We start from the raw sequence: 22,715 nt of genomic DNA on the forward strand, positions 1-22,715 counted from the left end.
CCATCCCACATTTTTTTTAAACCAAAAACAATACTGCATAAAAATATATAACTACTACTACATTTCTTGTCTTAATTAGTTTACCCTCTTTTTAAAAAGTGAGTAAAAACAATGAATATGGGCTTCTACTATTTGAGGAAGGACCTCCCCAAGGACACCCCCCCCCCCCAAGGACCTCCCCAGGGGCCTCCCCAAGGCCCTCCTCAGAGACCTCCCCAGAGACCTCCCCAGGGACCTCCTCAGGGACCTCCCAAAGGTCCTCCCAGAGACCTCCCCAGGGACCTCCCCAAGGCCCTCCCCAGGGACCTCCCAAATGCCCTCCCCAGAGACCTCCCCAGGGACCTCCCCAAGGCCCTCCCCAGTATCATTGGTCCACCTCTAAAGATACACCAAAGGTAATCTAACAATAGGACACTGAGCTTGCCTGTTCAAGATAGTAACTCGTAACAGTCCTTTGATCTTATGTCTGGCTGCGACAAATACCAACAGTACTGTACTATGTACATGCTTATGTACAACTGATCGTATCGAAGCCACATATAAACCACTTTGACCTCCGGAGCTCAGCATCCTGTTCTTAGATTTCCTTGATAGACCTGTACTCCATTTCTCGTCGCACTCTATTTCTCGTCGCACTCTATTTCTCGTCGCACTCTATGTCTCGTCGCACTCTGTTTCTCGTCGCACTCTATTTCTCGTCGCACTCTATTTCATCATCGGATGTTGTAGAGCTTTATTTTATTGTACTTTTTCACTTTTGAAAGGAAATCCGGTTTGTTTAAACAAACCAAATTAGTTTAATAATGGACCTGTAAATCCCTGCATCATCCTCTGCAATACGTATACCATGTTTTTATTCGGCACGTATACGGATACATTAGGCCGAAATATAAATATTTCTTACATAAATACATACATAAAAACATGGTGTCGGGAATAAAATGTAAAATATACAACGATTAATTTATTTAACACAGACGCGTATATTTTACCAAAATATAATATAATATATATATGCATTCATTAATTACTTCAAGATTATTACAGTATTTTGGTCACACAATTTTCAATAAGTAAAAAATATTTATAATGCATCTTAACATAAATTCATTAATGAAAAGTTTTTTCTAGAATTGTTTACGGGGCGCCATATGGGACATTGGCAATCGTTCACCCTCCCACGCCACAATTAGCAAGAAGACAAAATACCGACGACGTCATACAACAAAGATGACGGCCTCAATATGACATCAAAAACATGTCCATATAGTATCAACAGTTATAGACTTTAGGCCTAAATACATGACTAAAGATGAAAGAACGTCAACAAAATTGCATTCCTATGGCTCTGTCGTCACTTCCGTTTAAACTTTATAGTCTTGGTCAATCAAAATATTTACCACAATTCATTGCACAAAAATATTTAAAACTTCCGTTTCAAAATCAAACGTAAACAATCGTTAGTGAATGTTGTTTATTTTCGTAAACATTCCTTTCAAAACTTGTTTCATTTGCTGTGACGTCGAACTCCTTCTTCTCTGTTTACTATCTACCATTTTCCTCCGCCTGACCTCTCTGACAAGTTCGTGAAATGCCTCATAAACGTTCCTGTCTCCTAAACAAATAGATGTCTCATAAAAGGCACATGCTAATTCTTCTGAAAGTTTTTCTCCTTCTTCGTACGATACTTCTCGTTCGTGTTCCAAGTCGGCTTTGTTGCCGAGTATCACAATGGACACGTTACGCGCTTTCTTTACTTCATCTAGAAAAGACTTGATTCTAAGAACTTGGTCGAAGCTTTGGCGATCTGTTACACTGTACATGACTAGGAAGCCTTCGCCCCATCGTATTTGGCCCTCTCTGTGGTTATCAGTATCCTACAAGAAAAGATAAATTGCTTTATACGTTTCTTGGATAATGTGCATAGAAGTACAGTTTGTCTAAAGCTTGGTTCCCACTAGGACGCAACGCAAGGACGTAGACGCAACGCAAGCGAGTTGACCAATCACAGGCAACTATTCGAATAATCTATCGCAATGTGATTGGTAAAATCACTTTGCATTACGTTGCGTCCTAGTGGGAACCAAGCTTAAAGTATGCCTATTTATAATAGAAGCAAAAATATTTACTATGATTCTAATGAAAGCAACCGGCGCCTTCTGAGATTATAACAAAATCCATTAAACGTTAATGTAAAATGCAATAATTGAAATAGACTGAATTTCTCATTTTGTTCTAGAAGGCAGATACGCGCAAATGGATAATGTAAACCTACTACAAAATAATAAACATACATAATAAAGTAATCGAATGATATGTTATTAGCATAAAACACAAAACTCTCTCTTTATAATATTTTTTTATAATTGATACATTTCAGAAAAAAAGTCTAAAGCGCATAGATGACAATGATTATCGTAAACGCATTGTGTGCGGGCAAGTGAGACATTGAAAAAAGGGACTTACCCCACCAGCTGTGTCGAGTATATCTACGGTCATGACGTCATTATCTACAGTTGTTTGATGACGGTATGTGCATTCTAGAAAATAAAAACATAATATAAAATATAAAACATATTTAAAATTAATAATACTCGTGGATAAATACCAAACATCGAAAATAAATATCATTTATTAGGCCTATGTTGAACTTAAAACCTCGCGGCGCGGATTTATATTGCGTACGACGAAATACTGTTAACTTCGTCACTTATTCATACGCGTCCAAAAGACATATGTTAACAAAGTAATCCGAAGGGGAAAATAATTTTGACAACATAATCCGTTTAAACCAATCGTTGAAATTAATTCTGAATGAAATACTGGAGTCGTAATGTATGGCTCAACTTAATACTCAGAACAGTCTCAGCAATTGAAGATTGGATTAAAAGAAAATGAAATTAACATTAACGACGTTTGCCACAGCGACCTGCGTAGAATGAAAACCAAGTGCTGCGATAACTTTAGCGAATACGCCAAATCAGGAAGATGGCGGAAGCTGCAGACTGTTGTCTTTGGAATATTTATTTTGTCTTTAATATAAGTTTATGAACTTTATCTTTTAACAATATATGACAAAAAAAACATTATCAAACGTCATAGATTAAAAGAATAACATAAAAACCAACGAAAAATAATTGTTTTCCCACAAATGAAATTGTTCCTATTTATTTTTGTTCAATGTCTGTCACTTGTCTATCATAGCTTCCACATGTCGAAATTTACGCCGTCGGGTGTTATACCAACGCGTTGATGAGTGATAGATCGCGTCAACAATGTTTAAAACGCGTCGCCGGCCGGGTGTTGTATCAAACGTGTTTAGTTGAGTGACAGATCGCGTCAACCGACTCATTCTGCACACTCGTCACGTAAACTACAAACAGCTAAGTGAATTAAGATAACTGATGAAATAATTTTCTTTCAGGGAAATGTTTGCGTAATACGTAAAGCTTAAATGAGAAATAAGTGATTGAATTGAATATTCCGTGAATACGTGCGTATTTAAACTACATTAATGGCCGTTATATTTTGTAACCGTGTTGTGAATACTAAATCAGGCGGCAGTGTCAATAGACACGGATTTTATTTGTCCCGTGAGTGTTTTTAACAGACTCGTCACACGGCGAATATCAAAGTACATTGCACTTTGTCTGGGTTAAGTAGAGGCGGTTTTAGAAAGTGAACAATGTATGGTGATTGTGATGATGTTTGACGGAGATAGAAAGCCTGCTTCCCAATATTGAACGCATCAACACGATGGATCATTCGAACTGTCGCTTGATTGGCCGACTAACTTGCGTTGCGCATACGCACTTGCGATTAATTTGCGATGAGCCGAGAGCTAGTGACAATGGTAATACGAGAGTGTGATTTTTAAGGCAATGTTTTGAATTATAATCAGAATCTATCAAAATATACTGTTTATCTTAAATATCTGTATTGGAAACAGATAAATTATTGTACATACTATTGTTAAAACATTGTTGAAATTGTATTTGTATTTTGTATGTTCATGGCCCCAGGGAAGAACAACCATGGGGCTCCTCGATCCGTGACTAATGTTGAATTGAATTGAATTAAACTAGATTGTTACTCACCTAGCGTCGGGTCATATTCCCATATAAATCTATTTGTTAAGAACCTCACAACAGCGGCTGTAAATACAAAGAAACAAATACATTACCTTCATACATAGCTTACATACTCAATGTTACATAGATCATGAAAACAGCTGTTATTCCTATATACGTTTGTTCCCTTTACCTGTGTGGGGTATGTTTTTTCGTATTTAATGTCAAAAAGGGTAACATGATGACTTGACACCCTTTTAATTTATTGTTTTCTGAGACTTAGAAAAGTTAGGCCAACTGGATTAATGGAAGCGGACGGCTAAAAACCCTTCCGTGTAACATTAAAAATATATTTGACTCAGGAGTACAACATTATAAACACGATATTACAAGAAGAATCAATGCTTTTTTGTGACATAGATAGATTTGAACTTTTAAATAAAAAATATTCCCTGAAATACAGGTTGAAAAAATTCAGATACATTAACAAATGACGTCATAATCACCCTCAAATCAATCATCATACATTGTTTTTTCATCAACGATAATCTTCATCATCTTCAATAAGCATGTTCCTATCATGCAATTCCAATTGTACACTTAATCGTCATTATCATCATTATATTTTATTTCATTTATATGTAATTTTTTTACTTTCTATGGGCCAGAGTTTCCGAAATAAAAGATTGAATGAATGAATGAGAAAATCCGCAATATTAAATCTATAGTATACGTCACACTTTATTGTTATCATCATCCTTATCAACGTTTTTTCAATAAAATAATTTCATATAATAACTACCTGATTTTCCAACGCATGAATTGCCAAGCACTACCAATTTACATTCGGACATTTTACCGTTGCTTCCATTCCCACTTCCAAGATTCTGAGCTGGAACCGTCAGCCGGATCATAATGAACGATGATAATATACCTGAGACGGTGATATTGTCCCGGTCGGCTATAAAGTGTAGGCTACCCCAAGTCTACCTCAAGAGATACTCAAAAGTGTTTGGTTTTGACTTGTCCCCGTCGGCTATAAAGCGTACCCCAAGCCTACCTCGAGAGATACTCAAAAGTGTTTGGTTAAGACAATGTACGCTGCCGAGTGTGCCTCAAGGGGTATCCACGCGAGGGTCTTCCAACGCGTCAGTTGAGCCAAGCGTAGTACCTTTAGGGTATCTTCTATTTGGTTAAGATAACTTACACTATTGGTTTAGACACACTTGTTCACTCCTGTAAAAATAAAGAAAGAATGGTGGTTATAGAATCGGATGTATTCTAATAGTAATACCCATAAGGGAATTGACGAGAGAACAATAATTTTGCAGATATTGTAATCATCCGTGAGAAATTTAATAAAATAATCCGCATATTATATTATATCAAAACGTAGTATTACAACATAATTATGACATTCCTACGTCATAACTATTTCCAGCATAAATATGATTTATTTATCGTTAAATTATTTAAGAACGGCATGATTTCTATTCGATAAAAATTGACAAATTGCGATATAATAAATCATTTCACAAATGATATAAAATCTGTAACTACTAGCCTACTCAGTCATTTCATTAATTTTCTACGAAATTACTATTTCGGAGAATCGTAATACATCAGAGAGAAGAATAAAGTTTGACAAATGCGTTCAATAAATACCAAATCTGAGTCAGCGATTAACGAATTTCGGTTCTGATCCAATGTGTATCAATTCTAATAGATAGCTAAGCCTACAACTTACTTTGTTTCTTGTACAAAATCCACTATGTAAAGGTTAATAAAACGTTTTCTTTCCGTGTACAGAAACTTGGATGATGCTGCTTCAATGTCACACACTCGATCGTAAACTGAAAAGATAAAACGAAGAGCAGTGTTAATATACATAATAAGATCGTCGGTCGTTCACATGGATGAAATGGGATGATCTGATTGGCTGGTAGTAAAGATGGCATGAGATTGGATGGTTTATTTTAACGAAGGCCTATAGTTATGTATTGCCTGTATTATGATATCTTTGCGTCTGTATGTTGTTCGTATCGTAATATAGACCTATGTTGCGGCTTTGTACGTAGGCCATGTGCGCATTTTTAATGATGTAGCCTACACACGTAAAGCTTCTAAATCTACGCGAATTTCGTTAAGTTTAATTGTGCAATATTGGTTGATACGAATTCGGCTTTGTCGGAAAACATCTACCATAATAATAGACCTTAATACAGGGGAATTTCTATCGTATGAGATTTTATGTTTTTATTTTGTAAATCAACGCAACTGCACCTTCACGTATAAATAAGCGTAATCGTAAGAAAACGACGCAATCGTAAGCAGATCTTACGTCGACTGGAAACCAGGCTTTAACAAACAACCACACATACTTATTTACATTGGCGTCCATCCATTCTAACATGTTTGTCTATTAATGTTTGTGATGTGAATGATGAGGACCGTGCGTGTGGCGGGAGTCCATTCTTTCGCGACAAGATCTATTTTACTCTCTCTAATCTAAGATTGATATTTAAGCCGTTGACACGTATTCTAGTAAATTTTCAGGCCAGCGAATCTAGTGTAATGTTTCAAGTTCTCATTCAGTAAGTCTTAGAGCATATCAATGATGTAAAACAATACACATTCCCTATAAACAAGCTCATAATATGTGGTTTTTTAATACAGTGAAACAGTATTTTCCAGCGTGTCGTGTGGTTTAGACAGACATTAAAGATCGGTTCACATAGAGCGATCTAGATACGCGTCCATGTTACGACTTTAAAAATAAAAGGTATCTACATCCCTCTGTGTAAACGGTCTAGATACGTCTATTACGACAGACCTAATTAGGACAAAGCGGACGAATTGAAGTCGTAAGGTATCACAACGCTGTTCATTTATGGGCATGCGCGATGGGAATCTACGATGCTGCGGTGAGCAAGTACGGTTTTACGAAATAAAGGAAAGAAGCTACGCGCACGGAAATGGCTTTTTCCTCTAACAAGCACTTACTGATCATCATGTGGTCACGTGATACATCCATCAGATATAAATTGTATACCCAGAACTGAACACAAAATTACTTTCGGCAATTCTTCGAAACATAATTCATTATCGTTTTATCGACTGTCGCTAAAACTACAACTCTCATTGATTTGAATACGAATAATACCGAAATAGTACAGCAAACGTTGTTTTTAATATATTGTTGAAATCACTGGTATATTTTTCACAATATGTGACTGAGTATCGGTATAAAATACATTATTATAATTGCACACTTGCCGAGCAGTCTCATGTCTGAGGCAGCCATGATTATTTCTTAAGCGTCCAGAGACAATGTTCTCAAACTAAGGCTTCAAGCTAAGGATTGACAGCATAGTTGGCTGTAGTCTGAGGGTAAATGAACAAACCGCCTCGGGGTAATTTTCGAACATTATGCTCATTACAATTTGATATATGAGAGTTTCAAATTTGCAGATTAATAAAAGCGAGTGCATTGACTGTCTTTAAATGTCATAATGGGTAATTCTGATGTAATAAATGTTATTGTTTGTTTATTCCATTGATTTTAATCAAATTACTTCAAAACAGGTGCCGTTTTATTATTTTCCTCGCGAGGAGCCATGGTCTTCAATTTCTTGGATCTCAATCATTGTTTGGGACCGTTCACCTCTTTGCTTAGGCCAAGTTGTAAGAGTATTGAACTGTTGAGCTATTAGGACTATTAACCGGCTGAAACTATAGGTTTAGCTCTCGGGGTGAAACAACCTCATCACCGCTGGAAACGCACTGGTGTAGGTCGCTAACAAAAGGAACGGACGTCCTCAGATTGAACATTTTAGTACGCCTTCGTATGGTATACGCCCTGGTATTGGTATACCTCTCGTTTGGTCGTCCTTGTATTGGTATATACGCCCTGGTATTGGTATACCTCTCGTTTGGTCGCCCTTGTATTGATATACTCCCTGGTATTGATATACCTCTCGTTTGGTCACTCTGGTATTGTTATACCTCTCGTATGATCGCCCTGGTATTGGATACCTCTCGACTCGTATGATCGCCCTGGTATTGGTATCCCCGGTGTTGGTATACCACTCGTATGATATACGCCCTTGGAATCGTATATCACTCGTATGGTATACGTCTATACTACCCCCTGGTATACCCCTCGTATGACATACGCCCTGGTATTGGTATACCCATCGCATGATATACGCCCTGGTATTGGTATACAGCCTCACCTCTAGTGAGATAGACGCCCTGGTATTGCAACTATACCCCTCGAATGATAGCCCTGGTATACCCACTCGAACACAAAAAGCTGTCCATAGATTCATATAGTTCATTCATTTTTTACAGCAGTACTCTACTATTTTTCCATTAAATAAATCTTTTACCGCTTGATTAATTACAGAGCATTCTTGGGGATAATGATACAAAAACATATCATCTTTAATTACAGTGTATTTTAATTGGAAAGGTTTAATTGGCCAGTGACTTGTAATAACATTTTGTTAGTTGAGAGTGGGCTAGCGAAGACCAACGGAGCGTTACTGTCCCATAGGGTACATCCGACATTATGTCCTTTATTTTCAATACCTCATTCAGGTTAAATCAGTTTAAATATAATTAATAAATGTCATTTTAATTTCAATTGCTCCCGCAATTGATGCAAGTGACAAATTATTATTGGATGTAATAAGATGAAATGAAACGACTTCGCTTTTTATCACTTTCAAATGAAGATAAAAGATATATTCATCATGGCTTCCGGTTTGATGGTCGTATACACATCCGGGCAATGAACGTGTTTGAGCGCTGCGTTAACAACATCACGTGACGTATACGGAACGCTCTTTTCTCCAAAAGTTCTGCCAGTTATTTTTGGAAAAATACTCCGACGGTAAAAACATTATAATAACAATCGAATTGCTAATTCGATATCAATTTCATCATGTCGTCACAACGAGAGTGTGTGTAGAAAATATTCCTAAACATTGTTAATATTAAGAAATATTTTTGTTTCAAAATACTAATCCATTTGAAATAGATTTAGAATCCGTATCATCACGGGAGTAGGTTGTTATGCCCTACGGTTAAGGTCAATAACTGATGACAGGATCGAGTCACAAGAATTCAAGCAAAAAAAGAAATGTTTATTTTGAACTTATTATGTCTATATATAGCACAAGGGGACAATTTATCGGGTTGGATACAGCCAAATACTCCGTAACCGTAGTTTTTTCCAAAATTAGGAATCTAATACAACAATCACGATATGAAACGAACTTTGACATGCCAAATGAGGAATGCCGGACATGAACCGAACCGGTGATTTAAAGCTCTGTCAACACTATCAAACTTTGTGACATCAAAATGTGTGATGTGCCCATATATGGACATGATGATGTCATATCACTACCATATTTAAGCATATTCACTACCATATTTACTACCATATTTGGGCACATCACACTTTTTTTGTCAGAACTAGTTTGATAGTGTATACGAGGTTTAGGATCTACCACCGATGTCAAAGATCAAAATACATAACACACAAAATACCGTGCCGAACACGGTAAAACACGACTTGTCTCTGGTCTGTTTCGCTATAGCAAATTCAAAATTAAAAGTTTAGAATTTAAACGAAAACTATTATATACACTCAGTAATATTTGTTCTCAATTGTGTCACTAACATGTTTTATTAAAGTTAGAAGTAGCTAGACGTAATTTATGGAATTTAATAAGAAAATTAATTCCAATCAATAAAACGAACTAATGCAGTTTAAGCCGCAATAAAACTCGAAAGGAACTGTCAAACGAACCATGAGATTTATGAAGACTTGAAAATGCCCAAAGTTCACAAATACATAATATATAAATGCCGTGTGTTTAACTTGCACCATCAATAACAGCATAACAGCATATATCAGGGAGTTGTAAAATAACTCTGGCATAATCGCTATGTCGAAGCCTGTATAATTTACTCGGCGCTCGTTTACTATATGTAATATGCATTGTACACGAATTAATAAATACAATTGTATAGTTGCAAACCCGCGGTGTCATTCACAACGATAAAGTACTTATTGCAGGGGAAATGAAGTTATAACGTTAGGTTAGAGTTTTTCAACACACCTGCTGAATTGAAATTTATAAATGCCAAGGGTGAGAAATGTGGCGCACAGATATAATTCATAAATAATATATTAATGTCTGAACGTCGAGCAGTATTGCTTTACGTAAGTATAGTAGCACATTTTCTGTGTATTGTAGAAGTATATAATATATTTAAGCTTAAAGTTTGCGAATTTTCTTTTTTCGTTTGTTGATATGGATGAAGTTTTTCTAAAATAAAAGAAATTGAATTGAAAACACCATTTATCAACTACAACACAAAATGCAGCGGTTACAGGTTCGAATCCAATCATTGTTTTTTAAAAATCATTATCAGTTGGTGGACGCAACACACGGAAGTTAACGCGTCGTAAGTATTGACCAATCACAACGCGAGGAGTACTCCGAACTGACTTTTGTGATTGGTCAGCTCACCTGTGTTGCGTCCAAGAGGGTATCGAGTTTTATATAGACGATGCTTTGTTTAATAATGTATCAATTTAACATTACATGAACGTTTTTAAAAATATGCTACGAGACAAAACCTCTAAAATATTAGAACTCTTGAAATAAATATTTGCAATATTACAGTAAATATTTTGACGGACTAATTGGCAATCAAACGAAATATTTCCAAGATAAAGTCAGCAACGTTAGGCCCCTAATAAGAAGTAGTAATACCAATGCATCGGATAAATCTCCTCCAAAGCAAATCCCTATCAGAAATTCTATCGAATCTATTTTAGGAACTAATTAATAAGGATCAGTACAGATATATACGTAAACGTACGATTTTTACCGGCATAAGAAGGTCTTTATAGTGTAGGAGCTTGAACCTAGAAAAAAAACCATATTAATATGTATGAGACGCTCATTAAGCGGTTAACCGCGACTTGTTATTGCAAACTCAATTCCTGTTTACCTTTTACTGAAGGCATAAATGTGGACGATGACGTTCCATAATTTAGTCGGGTAACTTTGACAAAAGAAAAAAAATGTTTTATTTACATTTTCCTAAAGCTCTGTCTACACTATCAAACTTTATGTGACACAACAATTTGATGTGCCCATATATAGACATGATGTCATATCACCACCATATTTGGGTATATCACTTCCATATTTAGGCACATCAAACATATTTGTCAAACTAGTTTGATAGTGCAGACAGAGCTTAACGATGATTAGACACGTGACAACAAGTCTACTTGGGTTTTCTCGTGTACAAAATGTTCTACTCAGAAGACAGCGCTGTTTATCTCATTTTTCTAAAGTTAACGATGAGATTCGGCGAGTTGCAAATTGCTGCATTCATGATTTAAAGTGTTCTCGTTAGTTGGAAATGTTTCCTATAACGATCGTCCTTTTCTTTTGTTTACAGTTTCATGATGGTTCGTCACGATGGAAAGTAATAACGATTTCAAACATCGTAAATTACGATGTTGGCGCGTCATACTGATTCGTTAATGATTCTCGACATTTAAATAATGTATCGATGACGTCGCTATGGAAATCACCGTCTCGTATGATGATGGCAGTTGAACGACGGCGCTTCATACTTTATTGATTCATAATAATTTTCTCCACTTCAAAAATGTATCCTTGACGTTCAAATATGACGGTCGTCTGTACATTTCTTTTTATGGTGGCTTAGTGATGCATTCGAACGGCGTTATAAATAATTGATTATTCAATTGAATTACGTACAATAACCAAAATTACGAAGAATTTACGTAAGCATACGGTTAAGAAAGTCATGACGTAACGAACAATTTAGAAACGCACATAATGGTACGTGAATTTGAAGCATAAACGCGCTAAAATATACTTTTACTATACGTGTAATGTTTCCTACTAATGATACACTGTAGGAATAAGCTAACCACAATCCCATTGCAAGGTTACGGGATATCACCCCCAAAATAACAATAGCTATAGCCACTAGCCATGCTGTGCTGGTGCACTGATGTTATTTACATTCGTGTGAACCGATAGTACAGGATCGTGTCAAGATTCTTTCCAAGTTGGATTATTTTCCCCCAAAGCGATCACCTGAGCTATTATAAACCATTCAGTAACAGACCACACACACAATTGGGTTTTGTGATTTACCCAATTCCATGACAGAAGTACAGTCAATGATAATAAGACACTAGAAATGTCATGTATGAATTTATCAATAGATCCGCAGGTGAAATAGCGCTCCGTTCCTGAACCCGACACACGGAGCACATGCTTAGCGCGTCAATCAGGGCCTAAGACAATAAAGATGTCTGCAAAATACAGCTGTCTGACAAAGGACACTTTATTAAAACTTTCTACATTTAGAACTTTTAAGCGAAATCATCTAATTTAAATCAATCTATTTGTGAATCTTCACGGAACCACGTGACACAAGTTTCGGGAGTTGATTATGCAGCATACTGCAACTATAAACACGCTCCTGAGAGTGGTTCACTACTGCGCATGCACAAACGCAGTTACTTTGACCTACCGAAACACAGTAATCTGATCTATACCACAAGTGTGACCACACACAATTTGACTTACCACAAGTGTGACGACACATAGTTATTTGACAGTAATCTGACCGAACACAGTGTAACAACACAGTAAATTTACCAATTTCAAGTGTGACGACACACAGTAATCTGACCTACCAAAAGTGTGGCAACACACAGTAATCTGACCTATCACAAGTGTGACGACAAACAGTAAACTGACCTAACACAGGTGTGACGACAAACAGTAAACTGACCTAACACAGATCTGACGACACACAGTAATTTGATGTACCACAAGTGTGACGACACACAGTAATTTAACATACCGCAAGTGTGACGACACACAGTAAACTGACTTAACACAACTGTGACGATACGGTATGACAATATAAAATAGCCATTAAATGCACAAGATCGCAAAAATAAAATCAGTCTTTCTCGTTCAGACAGCAGTAAATAACACTGATTTACTGTTTTATGGCAGTTGTTCGTTACTTATGTACATACAAACACATACGGTAATGTATTTTAAACATGCCTTTAGAGAACAGCCTTTACAAAATGTACAATCAATTTTATTGAGAGAAATAAAAAAAGACGATAAACTAAGACAATCATAGACTTACTGACAGATATATTATTGCTAAAACAAATAACAAATAAATTCAAAAGAACAGCTGATAAGAACAACTGAAACGAAAAAAAAAGATAAAATGTTCACACAAATGCATTGTAGACATACGATACGCATCAATACTTGTCCCATAATAATGATTACCTATGGCTGGAAAAACAAGTGCTATCAATGTAATTGAAACAGTTTATTTCTCATCTCAATGACAGTGGCGTAACTGGTTAAACACAGGGGCCCCAGAGCTTATGGGGGTGGGGGGCTTTGGCCAGGGAGTTGTACTCCCTGTAGCAGTGCCAGGCATTAAAATATGTCGAAAAGGCTAAAAACACTCGAGGCCTCCAACGTTGGAGGACCACTTAGGATTCCTAAACCAGAAGCCTCAGGCTACTCTACCAATGATGTAATTGTATTGGGACAGAGGTAAGCACATTCCATGTCTAATTTCAACAGCGCACCCACTATCCCTACCTAGGAAACATTTGCATACGATATACCTGAAAGAGATCCATTCTTTCGGCACTCCTTGCCTTCTGGTGCTTTTGTAAACTTACTTTTGAATGGGATGAATTGGACTGGGCTATACCTTCTGACGTTTTGTGAGAATTTAGCTCTGAATGGGATCAGTGGCGTAACGGCTAAAGCAAGGGGCCCCGGAGCTTATGGGCCCATGACTAGTGCCCAGAGTAAAAAAAAACAAGCATTAAATGATATGCGGAAAACGCCCGAAGCCTCCAGCGTTGGAACTTGGAGAGCCACTAGGTTTCCTAAACCAGGGGCCTCATGCCTCTGCGTTGGTACGCCACTGAATGAAAGGGGACCTAAATCCACAGCACGTCTGGGTATTTAAAATCTAAGTATTACACCTATATCATAATTATAACAAACACATTACACAATCTAGTATCAGATAATCAATTTCAGTTACAAATAGTTATTAAAATATAAAGAAGATGAATAGGGCGAATATTAAGCTAAAGATTGTAAACGTATAACACTATAACAACACCGTATTTAGTTTCTGATTTGATTATTATTGTTTGATAATTGTTTAGTTTAACGATGAGATATCAGTTCTCCATGGTTTCATTTCCATGTTTGGATTATGGTAGTGCGCGTGCGTGTAACGTCAGTCACACTTTCATGGGCAAGTCGTAGGCGGAAGGAATTTAACACATCGATACGAGTGCTAATCCCAATTGATCTTACGTACGTAAAGATGAGAATATTAATATCGCCTCAAACAAACAATTGTTGAAAGGCAATGATACCAAAGAATTTTACTCTTGGAATTTTACCCTGGTCATACTGTTGGTCAGTTAATTTTTAACCTTACAAATACTTTACTAATGGTCAAGTAGTTATAAAATTATATCAACAAGATGTAAAATTATGTCGAGTGAAATGTCATCACAAAATGTACGCGCGAAAGTGTTTTCCCACACTTCGCAGAATTTACCGCATTGTACGTCGTAAGTACAAAGCTTGGTTCACACTAGAAACGCAACGCAAGGAAGTAGACGCAACGCAAGTGAGTTGACCAATGACAAGCGACTGCGAATAATCCATTGCTTATGATTGGTCCTTGCGTACCTAGTGGGAACCAAGCTTAACGCAAGCGGGGTGATCCATAGCGCCGTGATTGGTCGAATTAGTTGCGGTGCGCTTACGTATTTGCGTTACGTTCAGGGAACCCTGCAGCTTATAAAGCCGATTTTTCACTAGGCGAATTTGTTCGCGCAAATAAAAAGCGTCAGCTTATACCCATGCGTAGAGAGGGATTTGGAAGAAAGAAACATGAATACGCATACGTGTAAGCTGACATTACTATAACAATGCAATAATGGGCCTCAGCTCCATTGAAACCCTCCTCGCGTACCATGTCCATCAACTCACTATTAACACAGACTGCCTAACCAAACAAGACCATGCTAAAGGTTGACATGGTTCAAATGCGAAAAGATAGTAGTTACTGGAAACGTGACTAGTGGCACATTCTCACTTGTCATGATTGTCCATTCGACATTAATTATTACGATAATGTCCTGAAATGTGTTGCCAGTACCGACCGACTATCAGACCAAAGAATTGTGAACATAAATTGAACGCGATGAAAACAAAATGCTTCCTTGCACTTTGACGCTGAACATTTGCAGCTCAAATTTATTATACGCTATATTTACAAAGGGCATAACTTTCACACTATACCGCCCAACATTTCGGGTTAAAATAAATATACGATTGAGGTTCAAATTGTATATTAAGTGCAGATTTTGAACCATTTTCTGTAAACGTGTACATACCTAACAACCTATACAAGACCCTCGGACACCGCAATGGGTCTGGTTGTAGAAACTGCCGTCAATAACAACCAAATGCAAAATCCAGTTTGTTTGAATTGTACACTAAAAACGTAAAAACATCTTTAGATAATAAATAAGTTATAATGAGTTCATACGAGAAGGATTAAGGAGGTCCTTCAATGATACATCATTAATCCTGATAATGTCATAATTTTAGAGCGAAAGAAAGAGCTATATAAACAAACATACAAAATCTTTTACCGAAAAGGGGCGATGTAAAAAATAGCAACATAAAATACTGTTTTCTACTATCTGTGTTCACTAGAGTTAAGCGTGCATTAAGCCCTGTCTACACTATCAAACGTTATGTGATGTGCCCATATATGAACATGATGATGTCATATCACTACCATATTTGAGCATATCACTATACCATTATTTGAGCACATCACATTTTGTTGTCAAACTAGTTCGATATAGTGTAGACAGAGCGTTATGATGGAGTTAAACTCCGATTCACATGCATTATGTTTTATTAAAGGTAGGCCTACATCCGATCATGGAAGTATAGAATATTTTCGTATATTTTATACCTCTATAATCCGATATGTAACTTTAACTCCCGATAGATGTCACTTTTGCTTTTTTTTATTTGATGTGAAATTGGGTAGTTTTCTGTACGCTAAAGATGCATAATTTACACGATTAACTATGTACGCCCTAGGCCTCACTCCTAGGCTAACGACGAAAACATGAACACACAATTGACGAGCCCTCCTGTTGGCGATATGACTTATTGCATCATCTCATTGCACTAGCACAACTGCGCTTTTTATCAAAATACCAACCATTTCGCGGCATTTTAAAACAACAAACGTTACAGAGAAAAATCACCTGGCCAGGTGTATCGGCAACCAGTTTATCTGCACAGGTAACTACATTACCCCCGTTTTAGCCCATTAACGAAGCGATGATGAGGGACATTAAGTAGGTGTTAAAAAGCAGAGTGAATTTCAAAACAATTTTGTCGGACGGTGAACTCGCTGTCGTTGAGATGGGACGTATTGATGGACATCGTATGGTGTTGTATTTGTGCTAGTATTGAAGAAAATTGTTGTTTTCTTTAATTTAATTAAATTGCCAGTCTGAAGAAATGTTATTTGTTTACGTTGCAAATCTGATTTGTGTTGGGTCAGTCTATCAAGGCAATTTAACAACAGAATGCTAAGCTTCGGAGATCAACGGGTTTATCTGTTGCTGCGACACGATCATTTCCACGTCCCTTAACAACAGACACCGGAGAATATGTGCATTACAGCCGTACGGCAGTTGTTATTTGTCGCAGCCAGACATAGGCCTAAGATTAAAGGACGGTCTATCCAGCAACTCCCTGGTCTGTCTCAAATGCTCGACTGCGCATGTCATTTGTAATAATGTTTTAGTACAAAGATAGAATGTGGAAACTAAATAGTGCATTTCATTTTCATTCACTTTAAGTCGGGTGGTTATTTATCTTAGCAGGCAGCAGGCAGGGTGCGTGGCGTTTATTTATTCAGTAAAATGTATTCAATTGTTTCCCTTCTGGCGTCCCATACCTCTGACAGTAAAGTCTAACAAATCGCGTTTAATTACTACAATATTTGAAATCGTGTTTAATTCAAACACCGGGGATAACGACCTTGATTTTTCCGAATTGTCTGGGATAACTGTATAACATCAATGCGCATTACGGTGACGCAGTTGTAACGCAGTGAAAACGTATTAGTGACGCAGTCGGAGATGTGCGTTACTGAATGACGTAGCATATCACGTGCATAATGTGTACCATTGATACACTGACGAGCAGTGTCTTGTATCATGGGGAGGCTTGTCCAATTATTGCCCTTCCAACTGGGAGTTTAATTCCAAAATAGATGGAATATCCTAAAATAAACTGGTCATTCCCAACGCCGACAAAGGAACCATCTTTGTCGGTACGGATGTCGGGAGTGAGAAAATAGATAGGCCTACATTGAAGAGATATTGGATATATAGCTGATAATAATATGCATTCAATGCAGTGGCATAACGTCTATGAGCGCTCACTGGCTAACCCAGGGGCCCCGGAGCTTATAGGGTCCCTGAGCAGTACCCAGCAGGCATTAAAATATGCCGAAAAAAGGCTAAAAACGCCCGAGGCTTCTACTCAGGGTTCCTAAACCAGGGGCCTCATGCCTCTCTGCGTTACGCCACTGAATAAAGGTTTAAGCAAAGAATATATATCACAAGAATGAGTATTCCGCGATTTTTGCATGAGAAATTTGTAACAGAGAGCTCCAGAGAGTGATGCCCGCCCTCATAAGGGCGGATGTATACATATTAAATAAGACTTGATTTAATAGATATTATACATGTCACATTAAATAGAATTATGATAATAGTTTTGCAATTGTAAACTATTTTATAATACATATTTATTAACAAACTAGTGTACATTCACTTTTACAGACAATTATTTACTAACATGCTAAGTTAGTTCACAAAAAAGGCCTAACACAGCAACACCAAAAGTCAACGAATCGTTACTCAGCACGGCCTATTCTTTACCATTGCCCGTGTACTACTCTACGCCCGGTAAATTAAGTATTGTTTTTATGATATAAATCAGTATAAAATACATGTTATTAATAGGAGAAAATGTTAAATGTCATTAACATTTATTTGTTTTACCAGAAACAAGTTAAATATAGGAATATTATTAAACTATCCTACGTGAAAACGCGTAAACACCAACACGCCCGGTCACGCTATTGTAGCGCCCGGTTGATAAAGCAAACTGTTTATACGGCAGTTTTTACTAAATAAATTGCATAAAGCGAACAATTAAATATCCAAATAGTATTTAACATGATGTTGGCATGTAGTTGATAACATTTTTTATCATGAAAATACTACCGGTGGTCCAGCCTTTGATTAGTGAAACCGTCACAAAAAGTTGTATACATCCCAGATACATCCACACTTATGGCGGCGCCCTACCACATGGACAATATTACTGTTACAGGGAAAATCGCGGATTACTCATTCTTGTGATATATATTCTTTGGTTTAAGTCCTTGCTGATCTTATACAAAAGTCTGTAACGACACAAACCCGCGCGTTCAACTTGATGAAAATTGACCATACGGCCTTTGTACGCATGCGTGCCGAATGGTATTTTTTTTTAAAATTATGTTTCATCACCAAGGTAATGTTCGCATTTATTCCAAATAAACATGGTTAATGAATGATTTATTGTTAGTAATCTCCAAAAATATCCTGAAGGGTCCAAGTTTGCGGTTGAACTCTACTTACAACTTAATCCTATCAAGTGGATTAATGTAAATAGTCTTCAAACTTCACCTATTGACTTCGTTAATGAAGGTCTGTCCTCATTAAACGCGCAAACCAAAGAAAAACAGCTCTATATAAATAACGAAAAGCTATTTTAAAACGATATGATACGAAAATATATACAATGTTAATTGACTGATATGATAGTACGGAAATATATACAATGTCAATTGACGGTTATTTTCGTGTATATTCAACTTCTGTGACAGTGGAGGGGTTAATGAAATTGTATAGTATAAATAATAATACACATTTCTCTGCAGAGTGGCAATATGAATACTACGAAGAGTGCTATTTACGATGGTAGGCCTATTTTAAAACGGTATAAAGGCCTTATTGGAGGGTTTCGAGTATAGGGCTTGATATTTGTATTTATGGGGAGGTTTTCTCTCTCTTAACATTTTGGAGACATGACTTTTTCTAACGAAAATGACGTCAGAAATTGGGTACATTTCATAATGATGGTCGTCAGCCTTATAACAAAACAAATTATCTAAAATGAAAAGGTCAAATTCGTTTTTTAAAAAAATCTTCAAATTTTCCATCGAACTTTATTATCGCGACTGGAATTGAAGACTATAATTATCCTTTATGTTCGAAGAAAAAACTCACCAAAAAAAAAATTAATAAAAATATTTGGACTGGGCCTAATGTGCACTAAAAATGTAAATAAATTGTACCGTTTTTGTCTAGGGCTTCCAACATTTACAGATATACAAATATCATGTATAAAGTAGGCCTACAGTGTTTATTCCTGTACATATCCTTTAATTAATATCAGGCCGATGATTTAAAGTGTCTCGTATACACAACTCTCTAACACCTGGCTAAAAATAGCATCTGTATAATAAACCAATATCTTGTTTTAGTGTTGTGTTACTTGTAACTCAATGGCCTGTCATCCACTTATGTAAATATACATGTACATATTTTGCGTAACCTAACAAGATTTAGGACTTTTGAAAAACAATATACATAGAAACGAGATGTATATGCTGAATTAATTGTACTATAACTAGGGCATGTTTTTGCTTAACATATGTATACGGATTTAAGATCTCGAAATAAACCTTGTCGAACTTATAAATATCATTTCACAAAGGTAATGTAATACAGTAACGAATTGAGTGTAAACCAAAGATTACGAATTTATGCAAATTTGAACAACCTTATCTATCGTGATACACTAGTGTTATCACGTCGATTACCGGATAAGGGGAACTGCTGCCATGACTAAAAAAAACAGTATTGTCAAGTGATATTTTGCCAAAGTAGCGACGCTTACGGGGCGCCGTTCGGGACATTAATTATGTTATTATAATAAAATTATGTGACATAGAAATGATTCTATTCGGACATACACAATTATTTACAGATATATAAATGTAACTCCTCATATATACAATTGTTGAGGTAAAAACATAAATGTATTATGTTGCAAACATTAGCAATGCTCCGAACGGCGCCCCGTAATAATGGTAACGTTACCCCAGTGACACTTGTGCAATAAACTGAACCGTAACATGATGAATGTACACCACGTGACAAGTGACAGTACGTTAACATAACCACACAAGCACCGCCGCCTATAGATATACCACAACTATACCTTGGTGCAACATCTGCTAACATACACAAACATTAAACATTATGGGAAGATTTTCTCATAACATTAGCAGCTCAAATAACAACGCATGTGGTAATCAAAATAAAAACATTCATCTGATATGCTTGTAGCTTCCTCACTTTCATTATTTCGATACGAGTACGTTACTAGGGTTTAAAATATACAATTGATTTCAGGGTTTTCTCGGCCTCGTTTGGAGTGGCTTATACTAAACGTTAAAGATTTCAATGTAAAGGCTTCTGTGTAGAAAAAAGCAAATTGTTGAAAAATATTCAAATAACCTGTCCTGATTGCCTATCTATTCATATGGGAATGGCATCTCGATTTACACAGTAGTAAAAGTACCAACCCCTTTTGCAGTTAAGGGGGGAAATGGAAAAATCAGCACTGTGGTCATGTTAATACTACAATAGTTGTCAAAACATAGATTATCTGATAAAACTTCTAGAAAGTAGAAAGCCTTTTGCCATTTTCCCCTGACTGTTTGATGGTAAATGATAACCTTTTTAACTCAGGCAGAGCAGAATGAATGGCTTTAAATGCGCCGACTATATAGTATAGTTTGTAAAATCATGTTGGGTTTTTTTTCACGATTGGAATCACATATCTTAACTTCCACCACAAAACCCATGTTATACGACATATACTGTAGTAGGAAACCGATAGGAAATAATCAAAGATGCTTTACTCACCGTAAATTCCTGCACCTGTCGTCGTCTTTTGAAGTATAGTAGCGATGTTATTAATTACTGAAAAACTTCCGCAATTGCTGCCTTTTTGTCGTCTGATGCTGTTCCTGCTGTCAGTTGCAGGCGGTAAGTGAAGCCCAACAAACCGCTTCTGACATTAACCTTGTACCTTATCCTATCAAATTGCCCGGTGACCTTAACATTTCTGCGCACGATCAGTGAGTTTAATACGTAATACTATACTGGACTGCTTGCCAAATACCCTGTGATAATGATGAGAAAATATGATAATGACGTAGATAATTGTGATGTCATCTATATAATTTGTGATAATGATTGATTAGACAATATGATAATGACGTAAGATGATTTTGATGTCATCTATGATTGATAATTACCATTGATGAGTTCAGGAGAAAATTATCGTTAAAAACAATTTCTATTAATAATAATAATATAAATCAAAGCCGGGTCACCTAAAATCGGGCCAATTTATATCTAGGCCTAGTAGGCCCCTACTCTACTGAGTAACTCAACAAAAAATATCCTAAAAGTGTACTTTATCACATAAATGATAGGCCAATATATAATAAATGAAGATATAATAAATAAATAAATAATATGGTAAACATTTTTGGAAAAATAATTTAAAGCGAAATAGAATACCCGTTGGCTTTAATTGTAACAAAACAAAAGCCAAATCACCTTAAAAATATTACGTTAATTAGGCCTAAGGCTACTGAAGTAATAATACTTCTATTTAACGAATAAGAATAAAAGTGAAAGAAACTAGCAATATATTTATCTTTTATTGAGATTGGTATCAAGTTGTCTCTTCAATTATCGCTACGATCACCCGCGGCGGTTGCCGTAGCGATTGCAACATGTCGTAGTTAGGAAATTTACAACAGTGAACGTCTTCAGTATCTTCTTTGTACAGCTGAGTCGCACTTCTTTAACCTTGATATATGACTTGACCTTGTGTTTTCGAAGAAACATTGACAACGATTTTATCAATCGCAGTTACGATGATTATTAATACAGTTTTGATACTTAGGATCACGTAGGCCGACTATACTAACGGCTTCAAAACACCGCATTGCAAAACACGATCGTTTTTGGATTAAAAATAAATGGAGCGATTGAATGAAATTGGCATAATACGTAGGCCTACTTTGCTAGATGACGCAACGCGAACGAACTCCGTACTGGCCGAGAAAAACGCATCGCACTTCCTAAAGCTCGGTCTACACTATCAAACTTTATGCACAAAAAATGATTGATGTGCCCATATATAGAAACGATGACGTCATATCACTACCATATTTTTAAGCGAAAAGCTTGTCTACCACTTCGAACCATGAGGTAGCCTACAAGCGCAACTAAGTAAGACGCATCGCAGTCGC

The 22,715-nt window shown here is 36.6% G+C and overlaps 1 protein-coding gene across 3 annotated transcripts; it reads right to left on the bottom strand.

Moving 5' to 3' along the window:
• Nucleotides 1–335: 335 nt before the first annotated feature.
• Nucleotides 336–21,575, bottom strand: LOC140054186 (ras-related and estrogen-regulated growth inhibitor-like). 3 transcript variants are annotated; one of them, XM_072099079.1, is made up of 6 exons: nucleotides 21,313–21,575; nucleotides 5,818–5,923; nucleotides 4,873–5,306; nucleotides 4,098–4,154; nucleotides 2,467–2,540; nucleotides 336–1,877 (listed from the first exon to the last, which is right to left on the bottom strand). In XM_072099079.1, exons 3-6 carry the CDS (start codon nucleotides 4,982–4,984, stop codon nucleotides 1,461–1,463), a joined length of 660 nt encoding a protein of 219 aa, XP_071955180.1. In that variant the 5' UTR covers nucleotides 4,985–5,306; nucleotides 5,818–5,923; nucleotides 21,313–21,575; the 3' UTR covers nucleotides 336–1,460. The 3 variants fall into 3 exon arrangements, with proteins under 3 accessions (XP_071955180.1, XP_071955182.1, XP_071955181.1); XM_072099081.1 differs by having other exon boundaries at nucleotides 5,736–5,923; XM_072099080.1 differs by lacking the exon at nucleotides 21,313–21,575 and having other exon boundaries at nucleotides 5,818–6,147.
• Between the last annotated feature and the right edge of the window lie 1,140 nt (nucleotides 21,576–22,715).

The sequence above is a fragment of the Antedon mediterranea genome, chromosome 7 (genome assembly GCF_964355755.1).
Source record: "Antedon mediterranea chromosome 7, ecAntMedi1.1, whole genome shotgun sequence".
NCBI classification, from domain to species: domain Eukaryota; kingdom Metazoa; phylum Echinodermata; class Crinoidea; order Comatulida; family Antedonidae; genus Antedon; species Antedon mediterranea.

Bases quoted from the DNA above. Each gene is read 5' to 3' on its own strand.
- LOC140054186 (XM_072099079.1), bottom strand. From the start codon at position 4,984: ATGATCCGGCTGACGGTTCCAGCTCAGAATCTTGGAAGTGGGAATGGA. The intron at 4,155-4,872 runs GTAGTTATTATA...TTGTATTTACAG, and splicing joins TTCATGCGTTGGAAAATCAG to CCGCTGTTGTGAGGTTCTTA. The intron at 1,878-2,466 runs GTAAGTCCCTTT...CTTTTCTTGTAG, and splicing joins TACTCGACACAGCTGGTGGG to GATACTGATAACCACAGAGA.